The 18,937-nt window shown below is 40.2% G+C and overlaps 1 protein-coding gene and 1 pseudogene across 4 annotated transcripts in view; both read left to right on the forward strand.

Moving 5' to 3' along the window:
• The window catches only part of LOC115103484 (mitogen-activated protein kinase kinase kinase kinase 3-like), a 107,819-nt pseudogene extending 93,371 nt beyond the window's left edge, over window positions 1-14,448 (forward strand).
• Window positions 14,449-16,556: 2,108 nt separating this feature from the next.
• The window catches only part of LOC115103977 (son of sevenless homolog 1-like), an 81,401-nt gene continuing 79,020 nt past the window's right edge, over window positions 16,557-18,937 (forward strand). For all 4 annotated transcript variants that reach the window (XM_029625069.2, XM_029625070.2, XM_029625071.2 and 1 more), the window contains exon 1: window positions 16,557-17,547. In XM_029625069.2, the coding sequence (XP_029480929.1) occupies window positions 17,461-17,547 (87 nt within the window). In that variant the 5' untranslated portion in view covers window positions 16,557-17,460. The remainder of the gene's footprint in view (window positions 17,548-18,937) is intronic.

Here is an 18,937-nt window from a genome sequence, read left to right on the forward strand (position 1 = left end):
TAAGGAAACCAATGTGTCATTTTGTAATTTGGTGAACTATCCCTTTAAGAAATGGTTTATGAGCTAAATGTTTTAAAGCGACAGAGGCTAAAAGAAAGTATCAATGAACGTTACTTGGTCATCTATTTTATTCCGTTTGCTCTTTCTTCCCTATTGATGATGTATTTTAGATGTATTTTGTTTTCATGTTGTATATTTTGGTTTTAAAGTATTTTCAAGAGGACCACAATGAAAATACATTTTTAAACTCATCCTCCATGATTTTAATGCCATTGCACTGTATCCACGTGTGTGGTTGTATTGTGTTAAATGGTCCCTCCAAAAAAAATCTATGGTAATTTAGTGTAGCCACAACCTGTGCAGCTAGCACTTTCTACACAACGCAATGTAGCATTCACTCTTATACAGTACTACTAATATATCATTTTGATGCATGCATTTTAGCAGACCCTGTCAAAGCAACTTACAGTACACTGGGTATAGGTTAACTGTATTTGGCCCATGCAGGAATCAAACCCACAACTATTGTATTGCAAGCATCATGACATAATTCAGCTATTGGAACCATCAATAGTAAATTGAGTAGCTTACTGCTGAGCATAGTGTGTTTGAGAGGTTTTTGTTCACTAGCAGGAACCCCTTTCAGCTTTGATATTTGTCTGTGTTTGTTTTTTAATGTTCAGCCAACATTCTTCCTACCTATCGAGAGGTTTTGCAGAGTGCTAATTCATAAAACATAAATAGCCTTTTTTTTTCTTTGACACAATCACTCTGCAATTTGTTTGTTGGAGCTGCCCTCAGCGCACGACCCCGGTATGCACTAAATAATTTACAACCAAAACACGGAGAATCGAGATTGGAGAAACAGGCGGCAAAGTTATTTTACAAAAAGGAACATGGCTCCACTAATATTTTTAGACAAGAAAGCGAAGGTGGTTGGGTACTTTCACAGCATCTTCCAAAAAACGGACACAAAATCTACCTTTGAACGATCAACATCAACCTAGCACCATCTTTACAGTCAATAAAAGCCTTTTTTGTAAAACCGTGTTTTTGTAAATCGTCTCCCTCATCCCCAACCACCCCCTGCCAAGTACCCCTTGTGTTCAAATGTAAACAGCATCTCATTTTCTGTTTTATCTCTAATTATCTCCTGTCATTTTCTCGCAACAGGAGTCTTCTGAAATCGGTGGAGGAGGAGCTAAACCCCCATTTTTCTCGTTTTTACTCCCCCTTCTTTCTGTCTCTCTTTCTCACTGAAACTTTCTTTCCTATCCTCTCTTCTCATTTCTATCTCTCTATATAGGACAGGGCTCAATTGGAAAAATAAATGTGACTTCCCTGGATAAATAAAAGTTCATCTTATCTGTCTTCTCTTTCTGGACTATTTTATTCTCATCCCTTTCCCCTCATATTTTTCTCATCTTCATCCTCGCTTTCTCCTCCCCTTACTTTTCGCTCTTCCTCCCCCCACCTCTCTCTTGCACTACTCAATATTTAATGTGACCTAACCTCCTGCCTCTGTGCTTGTCCGAGTGAAATGGATGACTAACTTGCTTTAGAACCACGTCCGCGTAGACCGGGGTGATTTCTCACCCTTGCTGAGGCGTTAAAGCCGTATGCCCAGTTATAGCGCAGAGGGACTGAAAGCCGGCGGGATGTCCGCTATTGTTTATTGTAATCTTTGTCTCGTTGCGGCTAGCGTGGTGTGCTGCTAGCATCCATTAATTCTCAGCATTAGGGTAAAAAAATAAAAATACACCTCATGCAGGAAAGATACATGCACACTGATTTCCAATACACAAGTGACGAGCAGTTGCTAGATCAGTTTATGCTGTATATATAGCCAACTCCAATGTTCGTTGTCTTGCCACGCGTGACGTTTAGTAAGACAACACAAATGGATAGCTAGACCCGGTTAAAAATAAGGCGTTGACTGTTTCAGGTGCCTTCTCTACTTTCATCTTTGTTGATGAAATGGCACTCAAATGTTGGCCGGTTCACTACTAAAGACGTCAGCATGCTTCAGTCGGCTAGGCGAACAGCACGAGTGTGCTCGCATACTCCCTCAAAAGACCTCTGCAGTAGTCCGAATGAATCCAAAATAACGCAAGAAATATCATTCATTTTGCCGAGGAGATCTTAGTTGTGCAATACATCCAAACTAAGGTGTTTGGTGCAGTATTTCTCAATCAAAATAATTGCATGAAAACGAGTCACCGCTCGTTGAATGACAACAGACTTTACTGAGGAACCCCTACTGTTGAACAATCACTGATGAAGGGACATAGACTTCGGCTACCAACTTCAGTTTGCCCCAAGAAAAAAAATGTGTCCCCGAAAAAACCCTCACCGAAGTCCAAAAACAAACACATTATATGCACAAACTCTTCCGATTGGTTACGGTTGGGAAGAATGTGAACGCCTTAAGGTAGACCTCACATTGAAATGAATAATGGTGCATATCATCACATTTCACTGTTGAAATGTTTTGGACACGAGGTGCCTACTAACAATTTTTCTACATTGGACAGGAGAAGAGCATGCATCCCCAATGCTGAAGTTGTATTGAATTGAAATGTACATCCCTCTTCTCCCTTAGGGGACACGAGACTCATTTAGATGATGGTGGTGATTATGATGATTGTGGTGATAATGATGGTGGTGACCATGATGATGAAATGCAACAGTAAGTCCTACTGTCTTCAACCTCTTTCTCCTTTCAACTTAACTGTCCTCTTAACATTTCATCTATAAATTGTATCTATACATTTTTTGTTATGCAAATTATAGGAACTGGCTACTCTACCAGAGGCCAGGTTCATGTTCATGAAGCGTTTCTTATTGGACAAGTCCAGGTAGCCCGTCTTTTTATTTACTGTGTTTTCTTCCATTTGATGCCTTATAATGCCAAATAGTGCCTAATGAACGTGACCCAGGATATACACTGAGTGTATGAACACCTGCTCTTTCCATGACAGACTGAATCCAGGTGAAAGCTATGATCCCTTATTGATGTAACTTGTTAAATAAACTTCAATCCGTGTAGATGAAGGGGAGGAGGCAGGTTAAAAAAAGATTTTGAAGCCTTGAGACAGTTGAGACATGTATTGTGTATGTGTACCATTCAGAGGGTGAATGGACAAGACAAAAATATTTAAGTGCCTTTGAACAGGGTATTGTAGCAGGTGACAGGCCCACCGGTTTGATACAACAGTTTCCTGTGTGTATCAAGAATGGTCCACCACCCAAAGGACATCTAACCAACTTGACTCCTGTGGGATGCATTGGAGTCAACATGTGCCAGCATCTTTGTGGAATGGTTTTGTTGCCGCACAAGCAGCTTAGCATAGGTAGGTAACATGGTTTAAAGGCATGCTCACAAACTGAATGGGTGCATTCTGGGAGATGTAGACAATTCTGTCAGAAATGCATTAATGTGGGTTTTCTTATCTCCCCTGCACTTAATTGGAGGACCAAAGCTGTGGTCCCTTTGAATGAATGAATGGGTCAGTGGGTGAGTGAGTCGAATGAATGAATGAATCAGTCAGTCACTTCAATTCATCACAATACCAACCACAATACCAAACATGGACCACTTAGACAATAAGTGTGATGATGCTGAGATAAAAGCTACCACTGTTTTCAGGGATCTCTCCTTCCTCCTTCCAACCCTGCCAACATCCTCAAGAGGCTCCGCCCCACCTCCTCCCTGTCTTAGCCAGTCAGCTTTTCCAAAGTGGACCCTGTGGTTGCCAGCTAGTATTTATAGCCTGTCAGTTTAATTAGGAGCAGTGGTGTGTCTGGTGTTGGCATGCGATAATGTCACACACCCTCTCTGCCACATGAGTCACCCTCCAATACACTCACACAAACTTCCCCAGTTTCCACATCCTGTCCACTTCGAGCAGTCTGGTGGCTTTCCTTCATCTGCATTTGACATGAAAGAACTGGACTAGTACCAGGGCTATTCCATCCTATTGCATTCTCATGTCCTGTTGTTTTCAGATATGTCAAGGTGAAGGAGAAGAGACGAGGAGTGGACGCCACTTTAGACTATTGAGACAAATCTTAGTTTAGTTTAGTCACTGGTGTAATTGCTCAGTTCCCACAGAGCCACATACTCTCCACATACTCTCTTGCTTCCTTTTCACTCTCCACAGCACCATTCAGATTGTGGATATTGGGGAACCATTTAAATAATGTAATATTTCAAAATGAATCAATAATTAAGTTCCCTCCTAACAGGCAATGGGTTCAGCCCATCAGAAGTGAGCGGGGATGCTGGTGTTGCCGAGAAGCAGTCTACTATGCCACCTTGTGTCACCACGAGGAAGGACAGGAAAGAGATTCCGGTAACATCATAGTCATTTAGCCTTGGTCAGAAGCTGTGCGTAAAAATTGGTGGCGACACTTTTGGTGAATTTTCTGTATATAATGCACTTGAAGTGGATTCTGTCAAATCCATAGTGCATTATAAGACTTCCTGTAAGCATTATGTGTTAAACATATAGGTAGTAAAGTGCATTATATTGATAACCGGTCATGGCTGTCATTAATTCATTAATATCTATAATGAGGTGTTTATTATGTACATCATGCGTTATTGCATAATCTATTCATAATGTATTCATAAAGCTGGTTCATAGAAAGTGTTATTTAAAATGTTTCTGACCGTTTCACATTTTTACATACTAACTTTACTATGTGTTACCTGAAAGTAATTTATTTGGTGAATAATTAATGTAAATGATTAATTCATTAACATGTCCTAACAGCTATGATAAGACTTAAATTGTCATTGCAAAATAGATAATTATGCGGTTTTGTATTATGACTAAACATAAATCTTCTCATTATTCTTAGAAGTGGATTTTTATTTGCACCCAGAGCTCTGAACAAAGAGCATTTGTTATATGTTTACCTCATTAGTTACTCGTTAATAAGCAACGACTCATGATTTAAAGATCACTTATAGTTCACTTAAAGTGCTACCGTGTTTTTCCCAAGATATTACAGCACTGATAGACAGAGTGATGCCATTGTTAATGCACAGCTCAATAGAACTCTATAAGATCCACATATTATTTTCATATTTAATAATATTACAGTATAATATGCAGTATATTTTAACTATGATTGTTAATTATTCTACACTGACCTTGGTATGATGATGTCATTTCCTGTTTCCTCAGAAACCAATCAGTAATGGCCTTCCCCCCACGCCAAAAGTCCACGTAAGTCTTAACACCCCTTACCTGCTCTTACACACACGCATTGTCAAGTAGAAAACTATAACTCTGTACTGTAGGAAAAATCTAAATAATTTATGTGAATTGTAATTAATTCATTAGCAACCTAAAAGTAGTAGTGTTGAGTTCATAACACATTTGTAATTACCGCAACCCTCGAGCTAGAGATCCTGCCATAACTTTGTTTTAAAATCTATTTATTATATTGGACTGAATTTATAAAGGGTTTTTCCAGGTGCTCTACATTGATCAACTATAACTAAACATCTACATTCTGTTTTTGCTGCACAGATGGGAGCCTGTTTCTCCTAAGTCTTCAATGGCTGCCCTCTAAAGATCCACTGTGCGGCGTCATGGATCAACCCCAACACGAGAGGTGGGCCTCGTGCCAATTCATTTCTGTCTTACTGCTGTGGACCCTGATTCCATCAATTGCAGATAACAGGAAACTGTATTTATGCTGTATTTTAAGGACAGATCATGTGGATTTGTGTCAATGTTCAATGACAATGTCTGCAAGGGTGTGGGGTGTGCAGGGTCTGACAGACGGAGCACGGTTAATATTTTGACCAAACCCGCTGTGCGGTTTACCTTTATCTGCAATTGATTGGATTACTTTATTTTCAGTCTCGCGCTACCAGGTGTCCCACTGTATTCTTGTTCGAGAAAGGCTTGGAGAAACCTAGAACAGGAGTCTAAACTAACTTGACTTTCATCTTTGTCTTACCCTATGTCTTATTTGCATGTGCTACTATTAGTTTCCTTCTTAGGCAGAGTCCTAAGCAATGTGTGTATTGTCCAAGTTTTACCGGTCTCTCTCTGTTATAATACTTAATAATTGTTTAATTCTCTGTTTTAGACCAATACCTGCTATTCGGTGCCAAAGAGGGCATTTACATTCTAAATCTCAACGAACTGCATGACTCCTCCATGGAACAGGTCAGTGTCTCGTTATTTCATTTGAATGATCTTTTTGTCAGTAAATTTCAATTGTTCTAACTGCTTCCAATGTTTTTACAGTGTAATGTATTAAACATAATCTATGTATTTATGTGAAGGTTGAAATATTCTCTGTCACATCATATTCCAAATTATAGTTAAATTTGAATGCTTGCTTCTTTGTGACGTAAGTAAAGGATTTGAGGTTTGATCCACAAGGTTTTATCCACAAGGATTTGAGGTCTGATCCACAAGGATTTGAGGTTTGATCCACAAGGTTTTATCCATACGGTTTTGAGGTCTGATCCACAAGGATTTGAGGTTTGATCCACAAGGTTTAATCCACAAGGATTTGACGTCTGATCCACAAGGATTTGAGGTTTGATCCACAAGGTTTTATCCATATGGATTTGAGGTCTGATCCACAAGGATTTGAGGTTTGATCCACAAGGTTTTATCCACAAGGATTTGAGGTCTGATCCACAAGGATTTGAGGTTTGATCCACAAGGTTTTATCCATAAGGATTTGAGGTTTGATCCACAAGGTTTTATCCACAAGGATTTGAGGTTTTGATCCACAAGGATTTGAGGTTTTATCCAGAACTGGTCAATGAGACACGGATTATGATTTCATTTGACCACCTACAGAACTATTAAAAACAGATACATTTTTTTTTTTTCTAGCTCTTTCCCCGGAGGTGTATGTGGCTTTATGTCATGAGTAATAATCTGCTCTCCATATCTGGTAAGGATTCATCATAGAAACCTGTATTGCCACACATTGCTAATATATCTCAACAAATAACTGTAGTGCACACAAAGTTTTACGTTGTTTGTTTGTAGTTTCCAGAATAGAATAGATTCTCCAGACACATCATTTAAATGTACCTTTCGCCGCACACAATGACTGTGACAGACATTAAAAACATAAATCCTAAGCAACAATCTGTCATCAAGAGCATTAGTCTAATTTTATCATGAAATATGCACTTGTAAATGTAAATTCTACTTGTCAATACTTGCTCCAGATATACAAGCAGTTAGACGATGCACTTTTTGGTTGAAAATTAAAGATATTATAATTGCCTTCAAAGCATTCAAAAGCTGTGTTCGTTGTGTTTTTTGGCAGGAAAAGCCTCGCAGCTCTACTGTCACAATCTGGCGGGTCTGTACGAGCACGCTCGACAGATGCAGAAGCTGCCAATGGCCATCCCCACCCACCGGCTCCCAGACAAAATCATTCCAAGGTAAGAAGATGGCGATGCCTCTGTGTGTAGGAGTTTTCTGTGGGTAAGAGTCCTACTTTTGAGACTTTGTTATTGTGGTTTTTAGGAAATTTTCCATCTCCAACAAGATTCCCGACACCAAGGGATGTCAGAAGTGCTGTGTGGGTGAGTAGTCATGGACATTCTCTTTCTCTCTCTCTCTCCCCCCTCGGTTTTCATCTCCTTTCTACGTCAGACCCACTACTTTCCAACAAGTTGCTACATAATCTTGCTACAAGATTGAGAGTAGATGCATCACTTCACTACATGTAATAAACACAATAGTTCTCCATTCCCCTTGTAACCAATTAGGACAATAACCTCTTCAACTGGGTACCAATAGTAGAAAGGTCTTTGAAATACATTATTGTGGTCCCAGCTTAGTATGATTGACAACCCCGGCTGACTACCAACTATTCCCCCTTAGTGAGAAATCCTTACACGGGCCACAAGTACTTGTGTGGAGCCTTCCAATCCAGTGTGGTCATGTTGGAATGGGTGGAGCCCATGCAGAAGTTCATGCTCATCAAGGTAAGAATTTTTGTGCCTGTGTGCATTTATTTAGCCATCTCCATCAGTTTGCCAGGCTCACTCTCCCCAAACCTTTGAGGAGTGCTGACAGCCCATGTCATAGCCATATAAGAGTTTGGCCATTGAGGTTTCAACCAAAAACAAAAAAGCATTGACACTAGCTATGCTATGAGTTTCCGGGGAAGAATTGACTAATAACAATCCACAACTTTCCCCTAACTGCCCTGTCAAATGGAGGTGTTTGAGATATGCTAAGAGACATCCCTTTACTTTGTAGCCTACATGCTAATGGAAACACACTTCCCTCTTCCTAAAAACACTGACTTCCCCTTGCCCTCTGGCACTGGAAGTGTTTGTGTTTGAGATAAGCATGCTAACCCACCAACATAGACTAAGCTACCCTTGCTTTGTAACCGACGAGCTAATGCTTACCCTTTTATTTACGTTTTGTTCTATATATATATCGTACATGTTGTCAATAATACTCTGATTGTAAGCCAACCCCGTCTACATGCCTAATGCTAACTCTCCTCCTCCTAAGAATAATGATTTTGAGATTAGCATGATAACATGGTAGAGTCTAGACCATGTAGCATAATGACAATGCTAACCCTGTCTTCCTAACATTGACAAGCCTAATGCTAATGCTAACCCTCTCCTCCTAAGAACATTGACTTTCCCCTGCCCTGCCCGATGGAGGTTTTTGAGATGCTTGTGGTGCCCGAGCACCAGTACCCCCTCATCTGTATGGGCGTCAGCAAGGGCACGGAGCTCAACCAGGTGGTACGCTTTGAGACGCTGGACCCCAACACCGTTTGCCCCTGGCTCAAAGAGTCCGGTAAGGTCTCATTCAAAGACTGACCTTGACTCCTCATTGACATAGACTTGACACAACTCTAGATTTTAGTGCTCCTTTAATATGCAACTTCATTGAAATAAAAAAAACATTAAATATCATCATTTTTTTAATCCCCATTATTCTTTTTCTTTTTTTATCGTAGCACACACTGGAGACTGACGTTCACATTCTACACATTGACCTTACTGGAAATGGTTAACTTTTCAAAAGTTAACAATTATAGAGAAAATATAGTCCTATATCGTTTGTGCACCTTCATAATGGAAAATGTTTGACGTTAATAAAGCAACAGATGAAATGGTTAGTTGAGGTTTTTATGTTTAATCTCCTCCTAGACACTCCACAGACCTGTGTTATCCATGTGACTCAACTGGAAAGAGACACCATTCTTGTCTGCCTGGATCGTGAGTCTAGCAGCATGTCTTGACTATCCAAAAATCTGATTTGTATTGTAATATTATACATGCATTGTACATTAATTGTATGCATTGCTAATAACACTATGACAATATATTAACAGTGAATAATGTTTTATCACTGAGCTGTCCTTTAAATGACATGGGGGAAACTCACCTCAATAGCAACCCCGCCTGCCTGGATGGACGGCAGCCATTTTGTGCCTGGATGTCTTCAGTCTCTTGTAATAGCATCATTGTTTAACTTCCATATGTTATTTTCCCCCTCAGGATCCATTAAGATTGTGAATCTGCAGGGGAGGCTGAAGTCCAGTAGAAAGCTTTCAGCTGAGCTGACATTTAATTTCCAGATTGAGTCGATAGGTAATCGCCCTTGACCCCTTTGCTAGAGATTAGCTAAAACACGCACACACACACACACACACACACACACACAGAGAGGAGTTGACATCATGTGTCAACAGCTATAGAATGGAGAGGAGAGCATAGTATCACAGTCATGTTATGATAAATTACATTTTGGTAAAATTGAATTTTTCATACGGTATATTAAACATGAATCTTTTCCACAGTCTGCCTTCAAGACAGTGTTCTGGCTTTCTGGAGACATGGCATGCAAGGACGGAGTTTCAAATCTAATGAGGCAAGTTGTGTCAATGCCCCGGCGGACGCAATAACTGTATATAACAATATACAGTTGAACTGTTTATTGTTGTAATGTTTTTTTTATGTATTCGTTATTTTACCAGGTAAGTTGACTGAGAACACGTTCTCATTTACAGCAACGACCTGGGGAATAGTTACAGGGGAGAGGAGGGGGATGAATGAGCCAATTGTAAACTGGGGATTATTAGGTGACTGATGGTTTGAGGGCCAGATTGGGAATTTAGCCAGGACACTGGGGTTAACACCCCTACTCTTACGATAAGTGCCATGGGATCTTTAATGACCTCAGAGAGTCAGGACACCCGTTTAACGGCCCATCCAAAAGACAGCACCCTACACAGGGCAGTGTCCCCAATCACTGCAGTGGGGCATTGGGATATTTTTTAGACCAGAGGAAAGAGTGCCTCCTACTGGCCCTCCAACACCACTTCCAGCAGCATCTGGTCTCCCATCAAGGGACTGACCAGGACCAAACCTGCTTAGCTTCAGAAGCAAGCCAGCAGTGGTATGCAGAGTGGTGTGCTGCTGGCTCAAAATATATGATGACTATGACTGCGATTACTTGACTATTGGATCTTGTCCATATTCCCACCAGATTACACAGGAAATTTCCGACAACACCAGGATATTCCGACTCCTAGGATCAGACAGGTGAGAAATCCATTTTTAGATTGAGGCTAAATCCGTTTAGCAAGTATCATCAACTACAGTAGATTCAGCCTCGAGCCAATTTATTTTCATGAGCGGATGCTTTACAAATAATTACAAAGAATTTGTAACCTGCAAATTGACCACAAGAAGCCCAAACAGATATAATATTTGACTAAAACATAATAATGTCAAACCTTGCTTACATTTGTATACAATCACATACTGTTACTGTGTATCTCTCTATTATGCGTGGGAATACTTTGTAACAGATTTCCAAAATTAAAATCACTTGGAGCTGATTTGCTGTTTTACAGTCTTATGTCTGACAATAAAATAATGTGTTATAAATGTGTTATTTTAAACTTGTTTAACTTATAATTCACTGGATCACAATTCCAGTGGGTCAGAAGTTTACATACACTTAGTTGACTGTGCCTTTTAAACAGGTTGGAAAATTCCAGAAAATGTTGTCATGGCTTTAGAAGCTTCTGATCAAATCAAATCAAAGTGTATTTGTCACGTGCGCCGAATACAACCGGTGTAGACCTTACAGTGAAATGCTTACTTACAGGCTCTAACCAATAGTGCAAAAAATGTATTAGTTGAACAATATGTAGGTAAAGACATTTTAAAAAAAGTAAAAAGACAGGCTATATACAGTGAGGCTATAATAGTAGCGAGGCTACATACAAACACTGGTTAGTCAGGCTGATTGAGGTAGTATGTACATGTAGATATGGTTAAAGTGACTATGCATATATGATCAACAGAGAGTAGCAGTAGCGTAAAAGAGGGGTTGGCGGGTTGTGGGACACAATGCAGATAGCCCGGTTAGCCAATGTGCGGGAGCAGGGGTTGTTCGGCCCAATTGAGGTAGTATGTACATGAGTGTATAGTTATAGTGACTATGCATATATGGTAAACAGAGAGTAGCAGCACCGTAAAAAGAGGGGGGGGGGGGGCTTCACAATGCAAATAGTCCGGGTAGCCATGATTACCTGTCAGTTTAGTTTGTCTTATGGCTTGGGGGTAAAAGCTGTTGAGAAGCATTTTTGTCCTAGACTTGGCACTCCGGTACAGCTTGCCATGCGGTAGTAGAGAGAACAGTCTATGGCTGGGGTCTTTGACCATTTTTAGGGCCTTCCTCTGACACCGCCTGGTGTAGAGGTCCTGGATGGCAGGCAGCTTAGCACCAGTGATGTACTGGGCCGTACGCACTACCCTCTGTAGTGCCTTGCGGTCAGAGGCAGAGCAATTGCGGTACGAGGCAGTGATGCAACCAGATGCTCTCGATGTTGCAGCTGTAGAACCTTTTGAGGATCTCAGGACCCATGCCAAATATTTTTAGTTACCTGAGGGGGAATAGGCTTTGTCATGCCCTTTTCACGACTGTCTAACTGACATAATTTGAGTCAATTGGACAATTTAAAGGCAACGCTATCAAATACTAATTGAGTGTATGTAAACGTCTGACCCACTGGGAATGTGATGAAAGAAATAAAAGCTTAAATAAATAATTATCTCTACTATTATTCTGACATTTCACATTCCTAAAATAAAGTGGTGATCCTAACTGACCTCAGACAGGGAATTTTTACTAGGATTAGATGTCAGGAATTGTGAAAAACTGAGTTTAAATGTATTTGGGTAATGTGTATGTAAACTTCCAATTTCAACTGTATCTCCCTCATTTCTGACTGCAGTCAAATGAATTTTTTAAAACTATGCAAGTAATAAATAAAAAAAATGTTTAAAAAAAAAGTTCATCGATTAGTGCCTGTAATAGCTATGGTGGCGTTCCAGATCTTATTTTTTGCAGTCGCATCTCAGAAGATTAATATATTGTATTTTCATGCAGTTCATGCTATGTTTAACACTTATCGAAGCATTGTGAGATCTGATCGTCTGTGCCATCAAGTCGGTCTGTGGCCATAAAGTGACTTAGTGCTGTTCAGGAGGATGTAACAATATAAAAGGTTCAGATAGAAATATTTTGTGTAGAACAGACATGATTGTCTGTCAGATGGAATAGGGACAGTAATGGGGTCAGCTCTATTAATTTAATTTCTATCTGCAACATTGAGAACATTTCACATCACTGAATACACCCCTATTGTACCTTTGATTGCAGGGTTGTGGTGCTGGAGAGCAGACCTACAGACAACCCTACAGCGCACAGCAACCTATACATCCTGGCTGGACACGAGAACAGTTACTAACCACCCTGTGCTCTGGTAACCAGGGTCCTGTTCAGTAGGCACAAAACTTTCTGAAACGAAGTGATACAGGGCTGTACTATCTGAACATTTCCAATAAGAAACCTTTAGGTTTCATTGTCAGTGTCAAAACATTTTCCATTGTATGCCTTAATGAACATGGCCCAGGGTTGGTTTCAGTTACACTTTAAGAGATTATGAATCTGAATTAAATTCAGTCATTGAAAATTGCAATTTGATTTATTTTTCTGTTCATACATTGGAATTCATATCCTGATGGGAACAGATTATGACGAGAAGGACATGTCTGACTCTGCAACTCCTTGGTCTCAGATGCAATCGGACCATTCATCAAGCAAGCGACCTTGGATGTGTCCTGTTTTTAAATTAACCTTATGATTTTTAATTGAAAGTCAAAATGTATAGTAACACAAACCCACATTCCTGGATATCACACTATTTCAGTATTGACCAACTACTGAGAACATGCAACCTTACCTAACAAGTGCTTGACCAATGTGTTTGTAATTCATGTAAATAGAATATTGAGGTTGTACACTGAGTATGTTATGTAGATTACCATGCTGCATATATTTTGTACAGTTGCCCCCCCAACTTTGAGAGATATAAAGAGTTGTTGGCTAATCATTGTGGGGTACTACTTTTAAGGGCTTGTCAAGCAATATACTTTTACAAAACTTAGTGGTAGGGTGTCAAAGAGAAAAGTGTCTGTTCATTTTGGTCATGAGTTGCCTTTTTTTTTTTTACATGTTAGGATCTTTTTGATATGAAGCCATATGCAATGTCATTTTATTTTCACACTTCAATTCCAACCCCATAGAAAGTTGTCAAGGCTCAGATATGCACTGGTTGTGAAATTTGCATAGTTGTATGCAATGAAACACTTTATTCATACATTTAAGGTATGGTTAATTTGCACTTATAACAAAGTATCTGCATGAGTTCATTAGAATACATCATGCTATACACTTTAGATGTAAACTTAAGGCATTTAACCAGGCAATGTAAGGTTTATTTTTTACATACACGCCAAGCTATTGTTAAAACTGCAGTCAAACTGAAGAGACTCTGGGCAGTTGTAGAATCTCTTTCCTTATGGTGGGCAATGAGTTGAATGTTGCCAAATTGCATTGTTCATATTGTTTGTTATGGTGTTTGGGTGTCATAGTAAGACCTCTACCTCGTGCGTTTGGGAGTCAGTGAGAATATGTGGGGCCAAATTGAACATGTAACACTAAATGTCCCTTGCTGACTCCATGTATCCTACACGACTAAAGGGGAGGGTATGATGAAGTACAAGGATCTTCAGACTTGGTTTCTTTCACGATTGCTTTTGTGTCATGTAAATACAGTAAAATAAAAGTGCTTAATTCTTTAACTGCCAATATTTGGACATGTTACATATTAAACATTTTAACTCGTGATGGGATACATTGATTGACTGATGAGCCATAGGAAACCTGTTTTTTTTTCTCAAATTTTAGATGGTATGATGAAGTATAAGGATCTTCTCACTTGGTTTCTTTTCATGTTGCTTTTGTTTCATGTAAATACTGTAAAATAAAATTGATTAATGTTGCCTGTACAACTGCCTATATTTGGACATGTTACATATTAAACATTTTAACTCATGATGGGATACATTGATTGACTGATGAACTATAGAAAGCCTTAAGTTTTTCTCTGACATTTTAGTGGGTATACAGTTGAAGTTGGAAGTTTACATACACTTAGGTTGGAGTTATTATAACTTGTTTCTCAACCACTCCACAAATGTCTTGTTATCAAACTATAGTTTTGGTAAGTCGGTTAGGACATCTACTTTGTGCATGACACAAGTACTTTTTCCAAAAATAGTTTACTGATTATTTCACTTATAATTCACTGTATCACAATTCCAGTGGGTCAGAAGTTTACATACACTAAGTTGACTGCCTTTAAACAGCTTGGAAAATTGCAGAAAATGATGTCATGGCTTTAGAAGCTTCTGATATGCTAATTGTAAAATGTAAAACGGGTCCTATATCGACATAACCTGAAAGTCTGCTCAGCAGTGAAGAAGCCACTGCTCCAAAACCGCCTTTAAAAAAAGCTAGACTACGGTATGCAACTGCACACGGGGACAAAGATCGTACTTTTTGGAGAAATGTCCTCTGGTCTGATGAAACAAAAATAGAACTGTTTGGCCAAAATGACCATTGTTATGTTTGGAGGAAAAGGGGGGAGGCTTGCAAGCTGAAGAACACCATCCCACCTCTGAAGCACGGGGGTGGCAGCATCATGTTGTGGGGGTGCTTTGATACAGGAGGGACTGGTGCACTTCACAATATAGATGGCATCATGAGGGCGGAAAATGATGTGGATATAGTGAAGCAACATCTCAAGACATCAGTCAGGAAGTTAAAGCTTGGTCGCAAATGACCCCAAGCATACTTCCAAAGTTGTGGCAAAATGGCTTAAGGACAACAAAGTCAAGGTATTGGAGTGGCCATCACAAAGCCCTGACCTCAATCCTATAGAGAATTTGTGGGCAGAACTGAAAAAGCGTGTGTGAGCAAAGAGGCCTACAAACCTGACTCAGTTACACCAGCTCTGTCAGGAGGAATGGGCTGAAATTCACCAAACGTATTGTGGGAATTTTGTGGAAGGCTACATGAAACGTTTGACCCAAGTTAAACAATGTAAAGGCAATGCTACCAAATACTAATTGAGTGTACTTCTGACTTCTGACCCACTGGGAATGTGATGAAATAAATAAAAGCTGAAATCATTCTCTCTACTGTTATTCAGACATTTCACATTCTTAAAATAAAGTGGTGATCCTAACTGACCTAAGACAGGGAATTTTTACAAGGATTAAATGTCAGAATTTGTGAAAAACTTAAATGTATTTGGCTAAGGTGTATGTAAAAATTCCTACTTCAACTCTATATTTTTAAGCCTTATTAAACCTACAGGAATAATTTCTGACAAGATGTAGATGTGTATTTTGAACATTGGGAATACTTTCTATACCATTAACTGCTCCACACAGTTAGTGGAGGTGTCTTCTTTGGGAAGTCTCTACAAAAAGATAAATGGTTTCCATGATGTTTTCTCTGGGCTCTGTAAATCAAGTCTGCGACCTCACCGCGTGAGTTAATCTAGCATTTGTTCACATGCATCGTTGGCATGTTTCAAATTTCACAAATACAGTGAATTGCCTTTCTTGCAAACTCAACCCAAAAATGCAATAATCCATAACTGGTTTACAGGGGGGGAAAAGCACACGAGAAATAAGAATAAGAAATACACAAAGTAATTAAGTAAGCATACGGTACTATATACAGGAATTATTTTAAATGTTAGTTCCAATACCATATTTACATGTGCAGGTATACTGGAGTGATGGGGGTAGATCTGTATAGGGGTAATGTGACTAGGCAACAGGATATAAAATAAACAGAGTAGTAGCAGCTTGTATGTGAGTGGGTGTGTAGAGTCAGTAGAAATGTATGTGCATATTATGTGAGTGAGAAAATGATGGGAGTGTGTGTGTGTTGGAGTGACAGTGAGTGTTTAAGGCCCCGTGAGTATGCAATGGTTTCAAGTGATCCCTCCTCATCAAGCGATCTTTTTCATCCTATCGTTTAAACAAGTATTGCTCCCGGTTTAGCCAGATTAGATCCAGATCTTGGGCAGGCGCGATGATTATCGGAAAAAAACGAAGTACGTCATTAGCTATCCATTGCGCCTGTGCAATTCTTCTACCAACAACTGCAACCGACCAGTCATAACAATCGTCCAAATAAATCATTTTGACCAAAGCCTAACTGGTCATTAAAGCCAGCCTGTGCGTGGAATTTTGGTTTTCTCGATAACTTAACAAAAAGCTAAATAGTCTGGAGACATGTTTTGGAAATGATAAATTCATGGAGGATAGCACGGTTATCAATATCCACCCTGTCGAAGATTCGGTGAAAATGGGTGATTATGCACCGAAGAGGTTTTTTCCCCAAAAAATATAGGGAATGGTTCAACTGGCCGAAAAGGACGAACAGTATCGCAGTTCCCGAAACGTGAAGTGACACATTAATCCCTAAATTGGATACTAGCTAGCCAGCTACGCCACTGTCCACAGATCACTACTGCCAACCATCTTCCGATTCGGATCGATCGGCTATGGCTAGTAACATCACCAGCTCGGCTGCAAACTAGCATGCTAAATTAGCAAGGCTAACGTTCGTTTGTTGCCATCAACGTCAGTCAGCTCAGAACTTGGAATAATTTCAATTTGACAACGCAACGCAAGCTTGCTAGTTAGCGTTTGAAGTATATTTGGTTTCGTGAATTTTGGCTTTTTTTAAACTCGGTGCCCGAAAGAGCAAGCCTGCTATAGTATAGCTCCTTGCTTCGGCAGCTGCAGACGGCTAGCTAGCAGCGATCAACATCTGTACACTGCCGATGCGATGGTCGCATTGTTAACTGTTTTGGTAGAGGAATGCTCATTGGGTGGATATTCTGAGGCAGCGGGCCGCACAGAATATTGCACCTCTCAGTTCCAACCACGGGCCATGCTACATACTGTATTGATGTGAAGAGTGGCCGTGAACACACATCGCTCGCTGGCTGCAAGATAGCGCACGACGACGAACAGCTGAAGCTATGCAAGCGGCCCAGGTTCAGTACGACTTTTTCAGCGAGGAGAACGCACCGAAATGGCGGGGGCTGTTGGTACCCTCCCTGAACAAGGTAGGCTAGGACGTTGGCAGGTGCCAAGCGAACTAACTAGACGGCGAGGGTATGCATTACAAGCAACGTAGCTATTATTAGCTAGTCAGCTAACGTTAATTAGCTAACTTAAACGGTGTTGTCTTGTAGGAATTGATTTTTTTTGCAACACACATTTGATGATGCCATGTCAAAACACACCATGTTGCCCGTGACACATGGTTTTGTTGGTCAAATCCCATTTTATTGGCTGCATACACATATTTAGCAGATGTTATTGCGGGTGTAGCGAAATGCTTGTGTGTGCTAATAGTTGTTAGCTGCCCCCCCGCTCATTATTGGGGTGCACCCGTGGGGACTCGATGCTTCTATGTGACAGACACACACACAGCCCTATGTTTGACTTAACTTTTTTGTGTTTGATTCCCACACCTAAACTCGAACGTCACTAGTTCCCTATGCATTACACCATTCGTATACATGTCTCATTTTATTTGTATCTGCTATCTCAGCGTCACTGCATGCACATCTTGCCCACCGGTGTCAGTTTGAGTGTGGTGGCACTGGCAGCTTCTGTGGGGGAGGACGCTGTCACACTCACAGAACGTTGTCCCCCCTCGGCAAAACGGCATCACTTTTTCCTAAGCTAAAGGGTCCATAGCAACGTTCAAACTGGGCCCTCAATTTCAGACAGAATAAATTAACGACTTGCTAGCAGCAACCCTGCATATTGTAGTAGTAATCATCATGAGAAATGCTAGAGTAGTCATACGTGTCTTTTTATATTGTTGTTGTGATACTCTGCTTGCCTGCTTCCACATGTATTTTTAAAGAGAAATTAGGTTTTGAAACATTACATAGTTGGGTCACAACTTTTTTCAAGTAGATTCTGACTGTCTCGATATTTTGGGACACCCTCATCTCGTCTCATAAAGGTGCTGGCCATGTTTTGGGCGATTTACCGACTCGCTGCTGAGTGAAATTGATGTTATTGATCAAACAAACTCATATCAGCCTTCGGGATGGTTTGAAATAACATGTCTGATGTGGGCAAAGTTTAGTGACACACCACACATGTTACCTTGGTCTACACAGAGTGAACACTGACTAGAGCCTCTCCAGTTTGCGTGTGTTGGCAAATAGAGGCCTATAACTGGCGTGAGGTGATGAGGGTGGGGTTTTTCAGCAAGATGCTGCAAGCAGGGGAATGCCGAGTCAGTGAACTTCACTGCACAGCTCTCAAGTGAGATGTTACAATGACAGTTGAGCAAATTGCAAGAAATAAAATGTTCTTTAAAAAAAATTTGTTCACCCCAGTGCTTTCTCAAGATGAGTATTGTTTATGACTATCATATATTTAGTTCACGACAGCCTCGGCCAAGCCCAAGTTGTTTTGCACTGTAAAGTGCTT

This window comes from Oncorhynchus nerka, linkage group LG21 (genome assembly GCF_034236695.1).
Source record: "Oncorhynchus nerka isolate Pitt River linkage group LG21, Oner_Uvic_2.0, whole genome shotgun sequence".
NCBI classification, from domain to species: Eukaryota; Metazoa; Chordata; class Actinopteri; order Salmoniformes; family Salmonidae; genus Oncorhynchus; species Oncorhynchus nerka.